Source organism: Podarcis gaigeae, assembly GCF_964106915.1.
Source record: "Podarcis gaigeae genome assembly, chromosome: 4".
Classification (NCBI taxonomy): Eukaryota; Metazoa; Chordata; class Lepidosauria; order Squamata; family Lacertidae; genus Podarcis; species Podarcis gaigeae.
In genome coordinates, this window is record NC_139677.1 from 29,001,375 (window position 1) to 29,016,689 (window position 15,315).

Below are 15,315 nucleotides of genomic sequence, written 5' to 3' on the forward strand. Positions count from 1 at the left end.
GTGCCTTTTCAAATTAAATATAATCTCTGCAGTTTTTGATATCGCAGTCTGTTCTCAATGCATTTCAGAGCACAGGTAAGTTTGGGGGTTTTTTGTGTAGTATTTTGGGTGTGTCTTCTGGGAAGGTTGAGATTTAGAAGTTGCATGTTTTGTTCTGATTTTTTTTTACTCTGATTCTAATAGGATTTATGTGCATGGTTGCAGCTTTAATTAAATATGAATTGTAAGCTGTTTTGTGTCAATCGCTATTCTTCAAATGAGATTCAGTGACTAAGCATAAGCCACAAGTATTTGGATTCAGATTAAATTTGTAACATTGGTTTGAGCAGAATTCAGAATCCCATTTGCCCCCTTCAAATATATCTGCATAATTTCCAAATATCATGAATCCATGATATTGGGTCCTGCCTTCTCAGTGCCCTGTCTTTTACCTTTGGATGTGGAAATATGATAAAGCAAAATTTCAAAAAGCACCAGCTTTTAGCCTGGCTAAACAAATATAAGGCAAAGGCTACAGACTCCCAAAAATTGGGGGAAGGCAGATGCACAAGGGCACATATATCTGCTAGAGTCTTCATATCTCCTCACAGGGAACATTTGCAACTTGGTTTTTTACAAGTCACAAGTATTAGCAAGAAGCAAAAGCATTTCATCTCGGCCACACATTTATTCAAACAGCCCTCAGAAAAGGAAGTGCTTTAATTTCCAAAGTGACACAAATGCCCAGATGATTGGGATTCCTAAAATAGCTTCCAAAAAGCAACACGTTCCATTGAGAGAAGGAGAGTGTATTCAAATTCCCATCTTTTCTGGTGCAGAATAGCCTAGACTCTGGACATTTCCTAAATACAGGCTAGGAACAGTAAGGACAGTATAAATTAACTTCTCAATTTAAATTTATCTGCTAGCTACTGAGAAAAATATCAACCATATCAGTCATTCCAAATAGCAAAAGATTATCAGACATCCAAAAGGCAGGATAAAAAGTGGTTCATATCCGAGTATCTTATTCCTCCCAAGCAAAATGTTAACAAAAAGTTGTTCTGTATGTAAAAGAAGACGAAATTGTAAATTAAAATAAATTAAAATTACTCCTCTGTTGAGATTGTGTCTGCATTTTTAAATGAGCCAAACAGTGGTACTCTATTGGCAATTTATATGTCTTCATCTGGCCATATTGCCCCTATGCTAGGTACCACCTTAAAGCCTTTCATCGAATTACTATGATGATTGCTTCATAACCTATTACTTGTTTTCTTGGCAGAATAAATCAAGCCATGGTCGGGACCATTTTTCAGAATTCACACCTCTTGCCTCTCTGAAGAGTCCAAGATACAGGAGCAATGACTGCAAAAATACCCCAGCAAGAAGGTCTAGTTCTCATTCTAAAAAAACAATGTTTACGCATTGGAGAAACTATGATTATTCAGTACTCCCTTCCATCTTTGGCTATTCCAATAATAAGCGTTGTGATTCCAGTGCCAGGTACTACCACAGGAGTTCAGGTCTGGAAACATCCCTATGAGAGATCACCAACTCAAGCCTTTAAGAACTAGCAACTATTCCTCCCTCTCATTCTAACCCCCGCTCCTACTACATCTGCAAATGACCATTTAACAGCACTGATTGAAATTTTGCTGGCTTTAACTGTCCGATGTAATAGTCTGACAAACTGGATCAAAGAGCATGGAGTACAAATCTTTCCCAGGAGTCTTGCCCTTCCTTGTTATGTTTTAAACTGTTGAAGCAATGGATTTTTCTACACAGTCTGGCACTGTGAGGATGAACAGCACTGTCACTCCATCCTGTCAAAAGCCTTTGTATGTTTATTGACTCCCATCATCTCTTTTCCTTTATTACTTGAAAGAGTCCTGCTTTAGTCAAACATCCTCTTCTGAGATCAGTGGTTAAATTTTGTCAGCCCTCTAACTAAGCAACGGTCTCAGACCCCCAGTGAAAGTCGCTGAGAACATAATTCATAGGTGCTGTTTCTGACTGGTGTTTGTCTTTTCTTTGCTCTCTCTGTAGAACAAACTGGTGTTTCCTCTGTGCAAATCTGCTTTCAAGAAACACTCTCTAATATCCATTTTATTGTAAGTCACCAAGTAGGATGTCTATGTGTGATTTTAAGACCCAACACCCTTCCCCACACTTTAGACCAATACATTTTTACTTAGACTGCCTACAGACCTTTGGGAAGTCAAGCTGGCTAGAAGACGAGTGAAGTGGCCACTGTAGGTATTGAGTTGAAAATAATTACTGAATTTAAGAATTTAGTCTTAGAAATTTAAAGAACGAACCAGTATTCTACCATTCTGCTACCTCTAAAGTAGAGTATGGATGTATTAGGAAGTGCTTTGCTACCCGAAGTTTTTTTGTTTTCCCCCCTGTTGTGGAAAGGAAGTAATTGCTTCCATAACAGGTGAACTAGATAATACTGTATTTTAAATGCTGGTTTTTAATTTTTGATTTGAACTTTGAAAGGGAGAGGGAGACAGAATGTTTAACAGAATGTCTACTTAGTGACTACTTATATTTGGTAATGACCACTAGGCTAAGTTTCCAACTTTCTCCTCTTTGAATGTGAATTCAACCATTCTTCAGAAAAGAAAAAAAAATATGTGCATGATTATGCAAACGCTTTATCTGTCGTTTTAAATCATTACAGCCAGCTTGTACTTCGGCTCTATTCGTGGCTCTAGTTTTGCTGTGTACTGGTTTTGATAATAGTATACACAGATCAGTTCTGTTTCTTTTCTCCCAGTGTTTTATTTAGGGTGTCAACTTTGCCGAAGGATTACTTTGTAGGGAAAAGAAAGTTTGTGTGTGGAAGAAAACGCACAGGTTCTCTCTCTCGCCTTCCCCGAACAGAGATTTGGGGGAGATGGGAACATAATGCTTTGAAAGGCAAATTGTGAGCATTTTATTATACCAAAGATTACAGAGATAGAGAATCTGATGGTAGTTCCCATACTTCTCAAGTCTCACCCCCCCCCCTCATAACGCACAACATCTCAGCGTTTGTCATTTAAAATGAAGCACTTTCCATTTCCAGTGTTGTTCACGTACTGATAGTAATATACCAGAAGTTAATATTTATTTGACATTACATACTTGAATGTCTAGTAGAAATGTCCCCTACATAAAACACTGGTTACAAATATATATTTTTTAAAAATTAACTTGATGTGAGTATTGATTTTATACCTGTAGTAGTGACAAATCTCCTGTTCGGGTGTAGTTAACAAAATTATTTTTAATGGGTTTTTTAGAAATCTTAAAATTGCCTTTGCACTGAAATATTTTTCAATACTGTAGCTATTTATATATCTGTTATATGCATACATTTGTTAACACAACATTTCTATTGTTTTTTAATTGTATGTTTTAGAGAGTTTTTTTATACCTATGAGTTTTGGATCAGAGTTTAGCTTATAGTGGAATTGTGGTTGAATGTTGAAATTCTGATGAATGTTAAAATTAGAAATAGGTTTGTTATTTCAGAATCATCCAAAGCTACTGATTTTTTTTTTAAAAAAGTTTGTTTTTTTGCTTTTGCTTGTGAATAATAGCTTTTAATGTGGTACATTCTGCTTACAACCAGCTGCTGCTATCTACTATTCTTACATTTTTATTCCATGAAGCTTTCTACCAGTTCCTTGTTTTGTTCATTTCCATCTTTTAGCCTTAAGTAAGAAGACCCTTTGCTTGATGATTTGAAAATGCTGCATTCCTGCTCTGCCTACTAACAAAAATGGTTTACTGCAATATTCTTGCATCTCAACTGTTTCCTAAAAAGTGAATGATCTTTCAACAGGCTGAAATATTTAATGGTAGTTTTTTTTTTAAAAAAAAAAAGAAAGCAAACACTTATGATTGATTGTATTGCATTAGAAGGAGAAATCATAGAAACATAGAATTGTACAGTTGGAAGGGAGCCTAAGGCTTGTCTAGTCCAACCCCTTATAATGCAGGAATCTCCACACCCATCCAGTTTGAAACCACACCAGACCCTGCTTAGCTCTGCAAATGTGCTAGCAGTTTTATTGCTGCACCACTAGGAGGATATTTTTGAATTTAAAGGAGGAATTCTGCTCCCATTAAGCAATCAGAGCTTTAAAAATACACTGTTTAAATGGGGGGGGAAAGGCTCTATAGGCCTTCATTTTCTTTCTGCAATAGATGTACAGGTGTAATACAGAAGCTAAACTAGTAGGCCTTAGATATTCTTGTGCATAGCAATTTGGTGCAGACATGCTGCAAAGGATGAGAAAACCAGATGTTGCTGGAACGCAACTTCCGTTCTTCCTGAACATTGGCTGTGCTCACTGGGGCTGATGGGAGCTGGAGTCTCAACCACATCTGAAGGGCCACAGGCTGGTCACTCCTGTTCTACACATGAGGATCTTCCCAGCTGAATAAATGACTGATGCTGTCAGTGGTGAGGAATAACCCAGATTTACTCCATTACCCTTGGAAGATCAGAGTGTCTGAACTGTCAGAATTTGATCATCTGTTCAGCAATGTGCTTGTGTCACAGTTGGTGATGGATGCAGAGGATTTTTCATGTGCATTTGGGGACCAAGTGAGAGAGGAGGAAATAATTCTAGAAGGATGATCAATGTACAGAAACATATTTCCATGCACCCAGATGGATTAGGAGAATTAGTAAGGTGCAACAATCAATAGTAGGGTTGCGACCTGAGTCAAAAATGTAAAATTGATAGAAATTAATATGAAGTGGAAAACTCCATTCCGTGGCAAACAAATGGCCTTGTCTGAATTGTTGAACCTCTAATGTGAAAATGTTTCAAATTCTTTCATAAATGTGTTGGAACTGAAGGGCATCAACCAAATATTCATTAAGACTAAAACATATACATCCATTGAAACTACTTATTCTTTAGTGTAGCTAGCAGCAATATTCAGATAATTTTGATGGCCCTCAGTAATTATTAATTTATTCAGCTCTTTAATATACAGTATACCATTTATTCACTTGCTTGCATCAGCCTATTTATTCCACTGTAATGCAAGTATCAAACGAAGGAAACTGCACTTGTTGGTGATATTAGTGAGATCATGTTGAGAAGCTTTAATGGAATTCTGTCAAAGTATTATAAGAGAGAAATGTGTACATGATTGTACGTTGCACAACTGCACACTTCAGTTTATACAGCTTTACCTTTGTCGAAAGAAGTACAGAATTTTAATTGTACAATGTGAACAAAATTCTGTCTTGTATGCACTATCAATATTCTTTCAGTCTGTAATGTGTAATTGGCAAAAACAAACAAACAGCTTTTTGGGAATGGTGGATCATAGTTATCAGTGCATTAATCATTAAAATATCTTTACTCATCAGCACCAAATACTGACATGTATTTTAAATGGTATAATGATAGGTGCACTTATCTGATGATAATTCAGCCTTCAAAACTACTGTTTAGACTAAGCTATAACACTTCATTAACTGGATCAAAGCAGTCTCAAATACTAAGAATATAAATAAATATAAATATATATGATATACATGTGCATTACTGTAAAGTTTATTTTCAGTGCTGTTTTTAAACTTTCATTTCCGTAAATACCTAAACATGAATTCTTTATATTAATATTTTTGAACTTTCTGTAGATTGTATAAAGCAGTAGATGTTTAAATCTGCTTGCAATAAAATAAAATTTGCATATTTGTTTTGGGGTGTGTGCTTGTTTTTACTGAGCAAGATACGTCATTTAGAGGAGAAGAGGGAAATATATTCAATTCAAAACAAAAATGTTGCATTCAACAGACATTTCGATTTCTAATTGCAGTTTTGCCCATTTGTTTATACGCGGCAGGCATTTACTAGTTCCACATAGAGAGTTTCCGTTAGTGCACCAACTGTGAGAGCCTGTGTGGTGTTGTGGTTAAGAGCAGTGGACTTGTAATCTGGTGAACCAGGTTTGATTCCCCACTCCTCCACATGCAGCTGCTGGGTGACCTTGGGCTAGTCACACTTCTCTGAAGTTTCTCAGCCCCACTCACCTCACAGAGTGTTTGTTGTGGGGGAGAAAGGGAAAGGAGATTGTTAGCCGCTTTGAGACTCCTTTGGGTAGTGATAAAGCGGGATATCAAATCCAAACTCTTCTTCTGTGGGAGCTTTCAGGTAGTCACATTAAATCTCAAAACGGTGTGTACAGTGCTAGATTATTTTAATTCCCCATGATGGTTGCTTTTTAACCAGTGAAGATGTGAGAATGCTAATTCCTGCACAGGGCAATCTTTCCTATATGGACTCACACATTATAACAGGATTTTCAGGACTCAAAATCAGCCCTAACTCTGGATGAAGAAACCCAGAGACTGAAAGAAGAACTACTTTAAGCTTCTGTTGTCATAACAGAATGAAATTTAGTTCCTCCTGATGTTCTTGTGTGGACTAAAATCACAGCAAGTCAAGAAAACAGCCCACTGCCGTACATTAGATTGTGATACCTTAAAATCTAGCCACTTGGGGGAACAGGGAATTTGTTTTTTTTTTTTTAATCTGTGACATGACAGGGAGTGGCTGCCTCCATTTAAAGAATGGCAATTTGTATTAAGAACAGGAACAATGTAAAGAGCAAAAACCCTCTGAAAAAATTCAGTGAACAATGCACAATGAAAGCATCCTCTGCAAGAGCCCCAAAAGGCTGCTCACTCAAGACGTTCCCTTCGTGAGGGTGGGTTTTTCATGATCACGATCACCCAATAACCGATGCTGGAAAAAAACCACCTGTAGCACCTCCATCATTCTGCCCAGACACTGAGGTCCAGCACCGAGGGCCTTCTGGCGGTTCCCTCGCTGCGAGAAGCCAAGTTACAGGGAACCAGGCAGAGGGCCTTCTCGGTAGTGGCACCCGCCCTGTGGAACACCCTCCCACCAGATGTCAAAGAGAAAAATAACTACCAAACTTTTAGAAGACATCTGAAGGCAGCCCTGTTCAGGGAAGCTTTTAATGTTTAATAGGTGATTATATTTTAGTGTTTTGTTGGAAGCCGCCCAGAGTAGCTGGGGAAACCCAGCCAGATGGGCAGGGTATAAATAATAAATTATTATTATTATATAACCTTTGAAGAGGTAGAATTTTGTATTATCATCTGGAGTTAAGACTCCATGCTTTGAACTTTCCTTTGTTCTGCTTTTCAGTATCAGTTGTACTCTACGCAGCCAGCAATAAAGAAGCATGTTTGTTTATCTGAAGTGAGAAGTAAGAATTAATTCATTCTGCAGTTGTGATTAGCAGAGCAGGATTGGGTGCTTATTCCTAAAAGGTGAAATAAAGTGATCTGAAAAGATTTTTACCATAAGTTACCCTTTATTCCTTTACATTACTCACCTAGTGGCTCCCCCCCTTATTTTTCATGAGTATTTGATGGCAAAGGATGATAACAGCCCTAGAGGAACAGAAACACTGCTTTGTGTACACTACCGATCACTGTTTGGTTTGCCATCTAGGCTATAACTCGGATCTAATTTCTCATTTTATCAGTGTGCGCGGCTCAGCATGAAGCCTTTTCAGGTTTTCTGGGCAGAAAAATCAAACCAGCAACAAGTAAAAAAAAATTTCCAAGTGCTTTCCACAATTAGTTTCCAGATGCTTCTATAGCAACCAGTTAAAAAGCTTTCCATTGGTTGTCAAACAGGAAGTAAAATCTAAAGGTCAGAAACAAGACTAGCAAGAGGGTCCTTCAAGGATGAGTTAACAAACACACCCTAAAGTATTTATTTTCTCTCTTTCCTGCTTTTAGGGGACAAGAAAGCTTGCTTTGCTCTGCATATAGTTCTCAGCACCACTTCTCCTAAACACTTGACTATAGTCACATTGTCATCTGTTCTTAATCTATCTAACCCCAATTTCCCCCCAAATCTATGGTGTCAATGACACATGGGTAAAACAGACTTTTGAGAAAGCAAGGTCCACACTAGTTTTTAACTAGTGTAAACTGATTTATTTGTTTACATCCCCTTGTGCAATGTATCCTTATTATTTTTTCCTGGCGTTCACACTATTTTTGTTCTTATTAATTTGACCTTTATATAGCTCATTATGTACATTAACACACACTTTGCATGGGGAAGGCTAGAATTGGAAGGTCGCTGCCTTTCCATCCCCCTGGTCTGGACCTCACATTCTCTCTACTAGTTTTTTTTGGGGGGGGGGGTGAAATTGTCTGGTGTATTGTTTCCCTCCCTGCTCACCCCAAAATAAGCCACCTAGACACGTGGCTGACAAGGAAGGGTAACTGCAGTATGAATTGGACACAAGTTACCATATAGCACTTGTTAAGTTGTGGGTGAACATATCAGACGACACAGCGATTCTTCAAACAGCTCTTGTTTATTCACAGGCCTGAACTGAACTGAACTGTTCAGCCAGCCTGCTTATATAGAGCTCCACTAGAACGCAACAGTAACCATTTTCTGTAACTATCCAATCACTGAACGTCACTTTCAATCCCTTATTTGCATATGTGGACCTGAGAGAAAACTATCTACAGTATCCCCCTGCTGGCCCAGGGTGAGAACTTCAGTATATAACAGCATTCTTGCAGCCAGGCAAGCTCACTGGAAGACACTTTTGCCCACACATCCCCTCAAACCACTGTGGCTTCAGGCAAGAACTCAGCTCTTGACAAAAACTTTATTTTGTTTCAGAGACATAGAGACAGATATATTCAGAGTAGACGTGTCGTGTAAAGTGTTACGTTGAGATAGTGTGTGTCTGCACACATATGCATGCACACAACTCTCCATTTACACAGCACAGTCCTTACCACTGTGATAGGAATTTTGAGGTCTTAGATATATGGTAATGTTCATAAGTGTACCAACCAAGCACATACATAGATCAGCACAGGAAGACTGACCTGGAACCATTTTGATTCCTAAACTGAGCAAATGTTTTCTCTGCAAGGTCAAAGTGGGAAACCTCCCCATTGTCTCTTCACAAATCCTGTCTTAAGGGCACATTTAAGATATGAATAGGGTGTGAGCCCTTGACCTGGCCCAGGAAGGAAGTATTTATCATTACAAAAGACTGGCCAGGCTCCTCAGGAAATCAAATCAAGTAACCTGCCAGACAGGAGATAAACAATGACAGGAGAAAAACAACATTCAAATTTCTGTTTTAGGCCGCCTTTTTGTGATGTAGGTGTGATGTATCTGGAGGGTGGTCTTAGGTTACACCCCTTCTATGATGTATATATGATGTTTCTGGGGGTGGTCTTGATCTACAGGGTGGCAATTTCAAAAGTCTTTATAAGGCATTGCGTGCCATTGTTCTGGGTTCCTCCTCCTTTCCTGCGGGTGAGGGAAGCACCTGTTGCAACAGATCAATAAAGATCAAGCTTACTAGCTGCTTTGCTTCTCAATATTCTCTGGTTGGCCACTGTTATTTTCTCCTACCAGTAGGGAACCTATGTAAGGACTCTATATGGGCTCTTGGATACCCCATAAGGGAAAAGGGCAATTTCTGTTTGCAACACCATGTTTACTCAGAAGAAAGCTCTGTTGAATTCAGCTCCCAGGTCAAGTGGGGTTAGGCAGGGCTGCTGCTACACCTTCGGAAACGAGGCTTTGTGGGCGCAAAAGAGCAGCAGCTGCCCAGACGGAAAGCGGGAGGGAAGCTAGAATAACGGGAAAGAAAGAAGCAGAAGCAAGACCGAGATGTTATTCAGGTCTGCTCAGAAGTACGCGCGGCTGAGTCCAGCGGGGCTTACTCCCGGGGGCGGGGAGCAGGTACCAGGACTGCAGCCGCCTGAGCCTGACTCCATCCTGCAAAAGGAGAAACAACAGGGAGGGAAGAGCCGACGAGCCGAGCCCAGGGCTACTTCCGTTTTCCCACCCGCTCAGGTCCCTTTTTTTGCTCAGTGCAGCGCATCCTCCTCTTCCCCCACCGGCAACAAAGGAGCCCTGGGCACCCCGCTCCCCTTCCTGCCCGGAATAGCGGTGGGCTGGAAGGAGTGGGCGGCGCACGGCTTGCATGCAGGCGAGGCTGAGGAGGTGAGGGGCGCCGCCGCCGTCGGTGCTGCTACCGCTTTCCCGCTCGCGCCAGCTCCACGCGGCGTCCCGGGCTGCCCCGGAGAAAGGAGGCAGGTCCTCCCCGCGCCGTAGGCTGGAGAGGAACTTGCGGCTGAAGGAGGGCGCGGAGAAAGAGGAAGACTGGTAGGCGAGGAGGGAGCACCTGGCCGGGGAGCGCCGCAGCCCTCAGAAAAAGCAGCAGCAGCAGCAGCATCCCGGCCCTGGAGGTGAGCGCGAGTCATGTGCTTTGTGTGTTTGTTTGGGTTCAGGCGGCTCCTCCTCGTCGAGGGGTAGCCGAGGGGTGGGTGGGGGGAATGATTTGAATCCCGGCTGCTCCCGCCTTTACCGGCTCTCCTACTCAGTGCGCGTTAGTTTGGGCTGGGTGGGTGCTGTGTTTGTTTCCTCGCCCTCCTTTGCTGCGAAAGAAAGGTGAGGGGAGGTTAGCTGCAAAGCGGCGCTTCCCGCGCCCTCACGCCCCGCCGGTTCCTTTGTGAGTTTGGAGAGAAACCCAGTTTTGCTTCCAGAGCACCGGCTCGTCTACGGGGATTGGAGGCAAGGGCCGTAGCCCTGGGGTAAGAGAGGGCTTTGCCTTGCATGCAAAAGGGGCCGAGTTAAATTCCCTCAGGCCCTGTCTTTCTGTAGGCCTGGGGGAAACTCCTGCCTTGAAACCCCTAGATTGCTCCTGCAGAGACGATATTGGTCTGGCGTGGTCTATGGCTCTTTCACCCGCTTGCTCGTAAGTCCCACTAAGTTCAAAAGGGACTTCCCTACCTTAGAAACTGTGAAAAGACTGCTTCCTGAAAGCGAGAGTGCTTGAGTTGTCCACCTGTAATGTCCATTGTTGTGTATTGGAGGGAATTAGACCAGGTGTGTCTTGACATGTCCTAGATGTTGGTACTGCCGTGAGAAAAGATGCACTTGCTGAAATTCCTTTTGCTCACACAGCAGCTGAAAGGCACAAGGACAGACACCTTGGACTCTGTTGTGTGTTGCCCTTCCTCTTTCACGTTTATTTATTAGACATATCCCACACTTCATCATAAGATCTCAGGACGGTTCGCAAGATATGCTTTCTCTATCAGCTTTAATGTCCCAGCTGCAAGTGGGAATATGAGAATTTATTTTAACAAGTTTATATAACTATGTTAGAAACTGAGCTGGGAGCTAAATGGCATCTTAAACCTAGGTTACAGGCGCAACGACAAAATGTCTAGGCAAGCTTTTTTTTATAACAAGAATACAGAGCTGAAAATGAATGAACTGCAGCTAAAATATTATGTTCATTTTTCACATGGTCTAGTAGCTGGAAGTGGGGAGGTAGAAAAATCTCCTTTCCTTCCACTCTGAAGGTTTAATCTGAAATCTTAGGCACAGTACTACACTCAGAAACTGCTCACGCTAATGAAATTTCCTGTTGCAAAATGTGCCTAGAACAGTGGGAGTTTCGAACACTGTTATATACTGCTTAGTCATCAACACGAATAAGCTGTTTACATGAAACAGACATTAAAATTGCCAGGAAAATCAGATGTTAAAAAACCTTAGGGAACCTTAAAAAAATTCAGAATAGAAATTAAATTAGTAGTTTCAAAAATGCACATTATAAAATAAAATTACATATTAAAATACACATCAGATATACATGTCTGAGTAGGCCTAATTAGAGTTGCATGCTTCAGTTATTGCATATTGGTATAAATTTGCGGTGGCGGGTGTCCATTGGAACTGGGAATATGTAAGGTAGAGAAGCCAAGAACAGGTCTTGGGATCTTCCTAAAAAATGTTCAGCAACTTTCAGGGTGTTCTGGTTTTTGCTTTTTGAGATATGGGAACCCTAAACCAGAGCCAACAAATTCTACTTCCACCCCCTGCCTGACTGCTGAATTTTACAAGCGCAGCAACAAAACTAAGGAAGAGGAGGTTGCTACATGCAGTTCCAACCTCTGGACTGCTTGTAAGCAAGAAGTCAAGCATGGGGGGGGGGGCTGGTTCAGGCTAGACTGAGAGGGATGTCTCCCTAATGGGCCAACCTCCACTAGTATACAGTGTAATATTGTGCATATCTATTCAGAAGAGTTTGGATTTGGTATCCCGCTTTATCACTACCCAAAGGAGTCTCAAAGTGGCTAACATTCTCCTTTCCCTTCCTCCCCCACAACAAACACTCTGTGAGGTGAGTGGGGCTGAGAGACTTCAGAGACGTGTGACTAGCCCAAGGTCACACAGCAGCTGCATGTGGAGGAGCGGAGACGCGAACCCGGTTCCCCAGATTACGAGTCTACTGCTCTTAACCACTACACCACACTGGCTCCTCATTGACTTTCATGAATGAGACTTAACTCTCAGTTCGGTGGTAAGGTTGCAGCCATGGATGGGATCAGCTACGTGTTGAAAGGATAGGTAGTGTGGTTTGTTTTTGTTTTTAAGTGCATAAATTGCAGTTAATGAACAAATGGCAATCTGGGGAGCAGTGGAATGGGATGGAGTGTGTACAGCCATTGCTGCATAAAAAGCCCTGCAATACCTGTCAGCCAGGTATAAGTTGTATACAGCACCTACCTGGATGGGATTCTTGGGCAGCCCTCTTGCCGCTGAAGCACCTTGTTTCAGGATCCTCTAATGGCAGTAGCATTGCCTCTTCTGAGCTTTTTGCTGGATCCTTACCCTCCCCATGGGTTGGATATTAGCATCAGAGCCTAAAAATATAATTTATATCCATGGATAATGAAAAAGCCCAATCCTATGTTATGTTGCAAGTTAAGTTCCACTGTATTTAACAGAGTTTACTCCCAGATAAGGTGTGCAGCCAGGCATACTTATTTGCGAGTAAATTCCATTAAGCACAACAGTGCATACAATACAACCCCATTAAATGGAAGCAATTGTTGAATTGATTATCTTGGTCTTCTGTTTAAAAAATGTACATTATATTTCAAGAAAGGGTCCTGTATTAAAAATCTATTATTTTCCTTCTTCATAGAAGTAAATATTATGAAGAGATGGCAACCAGTAGGGTGAAGAGATATCATGTACAGTGGTACCTCGGGTTACATACGCTTCAGGTTACAGACTCCACTAATCCAGAAATATTACCTCGGGTTAAGAACTTTGCTTCAGGGTGAGAACACAAATAGTGCTCCGGCGGTGCGGCAGCAGCAGGAGGCCCATTAGCTAAAGTGGTGCTTCAGGTTAAGAACAGTTTCAGGTTAAGAACGGACCTCCGGAACGAATTAAGTACTTAACCCAAGGTACCACTGTAATAATAATCTTTTTCAGGTTAATTGTTCCCTTTTTTCCTGTGTGGTTGGGAAAACATGCCATGTCTCAATTTAATTTGCAATTACATTTTGCTTGGAGCTGCTGAGCTACTGAAGTTCTCTTGAATTGTTCCACTGGAAATTGTATACACTTTTCCATCTGTTTTCCAAATATGTGACTTTTTAGCAAGGTGCAGAATAATGCAGGCTGTGGCGAGGTATAAACTTAATATCTTGAAATATTAAAGTATATTTCATACCCCTTAAAATTCATATCCATTTAAATTTTACAAAATTATGTGGTTTTGTTTTGTTGGATTTGTGAAGCTTTTGTAGTTCCTCAGAACCCTTTGGACAACTCACAACATATAACATCAATACCCATAACCATAAAAATAACAGTATTTCAACAGCTAAAAATGAGAATCCCCAAACCTTAAAATAATCTGCAAGCAGCAAGCCAACAGCAGAATAGCCTTGCTCCATGTATGCCCTCTGGAAGAATTTTTAGTTTTATTTGTCAACTAGATGAATAAAGTATTCATTGTAAACAGCCTGCCAGACTTTCCTGGGGGGAGAGTTCTAGATGAGGGTGCCTCTACTGGAAATGCCCTTGGCTATATATGGCTTTTAGTTTGTCACCTGGTTAAAAATGGATGAAAACAGGGAATTTAATGCATTTTAAATGTCTTCTGTCTTGGGCAAAATTCATCTCTGCCGAGAATTTGTGCAATATGGGTATGTTATCGCTTTCTTGGTTTTGGAGCTGTTGCTTTTGAGACACAGGCTGCCAGAATGCTGAAAGACCCAGGATTTTATTTAAAAAAAGCCTTTTACATACACATTTATTTATATTAAAAAGCTCCTGCCCTCAGCTTGATGACAAGTTTCTGGAAGGAAACCAAAAATAAGAAAAGCACTCTGACTGGTAAATCATTATCCTATTTTCGTTTATTCAGGAGTAAGCCCTATTCAGTTCAGTAGGATTTACTCCCAGGGAAGTGGACATAGCCTCTGTGACTTCTGGCCTGATAACTCTTCAGAAAACTGAACATTTAGGCTAATCATTGCCAGCTATCTCTATAATCCTGCCAGGTTCAGCTTGTGAGAGGTGTTTTGATGCTTCTCAATATGCCAGAAATCATTTTCTGAAAAGGAATGTTGCATTATGAGATAATATATACAGCATTACAAAGGGCAACATTATCAGCAGCTTGGTCTTTTGTCTAAAAACATTTGCACAAATTAAATATTTGTTAGGCCTACAGAATACGCAAAATCTGGATTCCAGTTTTTGAAACAGTCCCTACAAAGTGGCTTCCAGTTTAGAATTACCGGTAAGTGATGTGTTGTACTTTACAAGGTGCAGAAGACCTGGGGACATGAGCATGCTTGTGGAATAAACTTTTTTTTTCTTTTTAAATTGTAGGAATTGAAGTAAGATACTTTCATGTCTAATTACTGGAGGTTTGTCTTGTGTAAAGAAAATGGAAGTTGCAGCTGTTTTTCAAAAGACAATCAGCCTAATGAAGGGAAAGAAGATATGGATCACCACATTGTGGTATCGGACATCATCCGGCTTGTGCAAGATAAACAGAAGATGCTGGCAGTACAGCCAGGTAAGGCAATCCGTGCTACACCTTAGAAACACTTTACAATAAATCCAGTCTTCCTCTATGCCATATATAAAGTCACAAAGAAAATGGGCAAAGGAGGGAATACATTTTTTTAAATGTTGCTAGGAAACCCAGTTCCTTTCTTTGACCCTGTGGCCTCTCACACTCACCTCTATATTCCTGTTTCTCCTATTCATATAGAAGTGGCACAAGAGAGGGGTGTTTATGACAGAAAAAGTGTTAAGAGCAGGAAGGAGGTAATTTGTTAACAAATGTGTGATGCTGTGCCAATAGCTTTTCAGCCTGCGTGTAATATGTGCTCTCTCACCTGTGTTCTCTCACTTCTGTGTCTCCAATCAGCACATCCATTTCCTGCATCTGCAAAATGTAGGA

At 40.8% G+C, this 15,315-nt stretch overlaps 2 protein-coding genes across 12 annotated transcripts in view; both read left to right on the forward strand.

Annotated features, from left to right (window-relative positions):
- The window catches only part of ATP11A (ATPase phospholipid transporting 11A), a 104,457-nt gene extending 98,758 nt beyond the window's left edge, over positions 1–5,699 (forward strand). For all 5 annotated transcript variants that reach the window (XM_083735230.1, XM_083735228.1, XM_083735226.1 and 2 more), the window contains one exon: positions 1,265–5,699. Coding sequence is in view for 2 of the 5 variants with exons in the window: in XM_083735226.1 (XP_083591352.1) it covers positions 1,265–1,525 (261 nt within the window). In the remaining 3 variants the exon portion in view is untranslated. The remainder of the gene's footprint in view (positions 1–1,264) is intronic.
- A 3,583-nt stretch (positions 5,700–9,282) lies between these two features.
- MCF2L (MCF.2 cell line derived transforming sequence like) overlaps positions 9,283–15,315 on the forward strand; it is a 120,881-nt gene continuing 114,848 nt past the window's right edge. For 2 of the 7 annotated variants that reach the window (XM_083735216.1, XM_083735207.1), the window contains exons 1-2: positions 10,285–10,621; positions 14,736–14,925. In XM_083735216.1, the coding sequence (XP_083591342.1) occupies positions 14,757–14,925 (169 nt within the window). In that variant the 5' untranslated portion in view covers positions 10,285–10,621; positions 14,736–14,756. The other 5 variants (XM_083735215.1, XM_083735220.1, XM_083735206.1 and 2 more) reach the window with 5 other exon arrangements.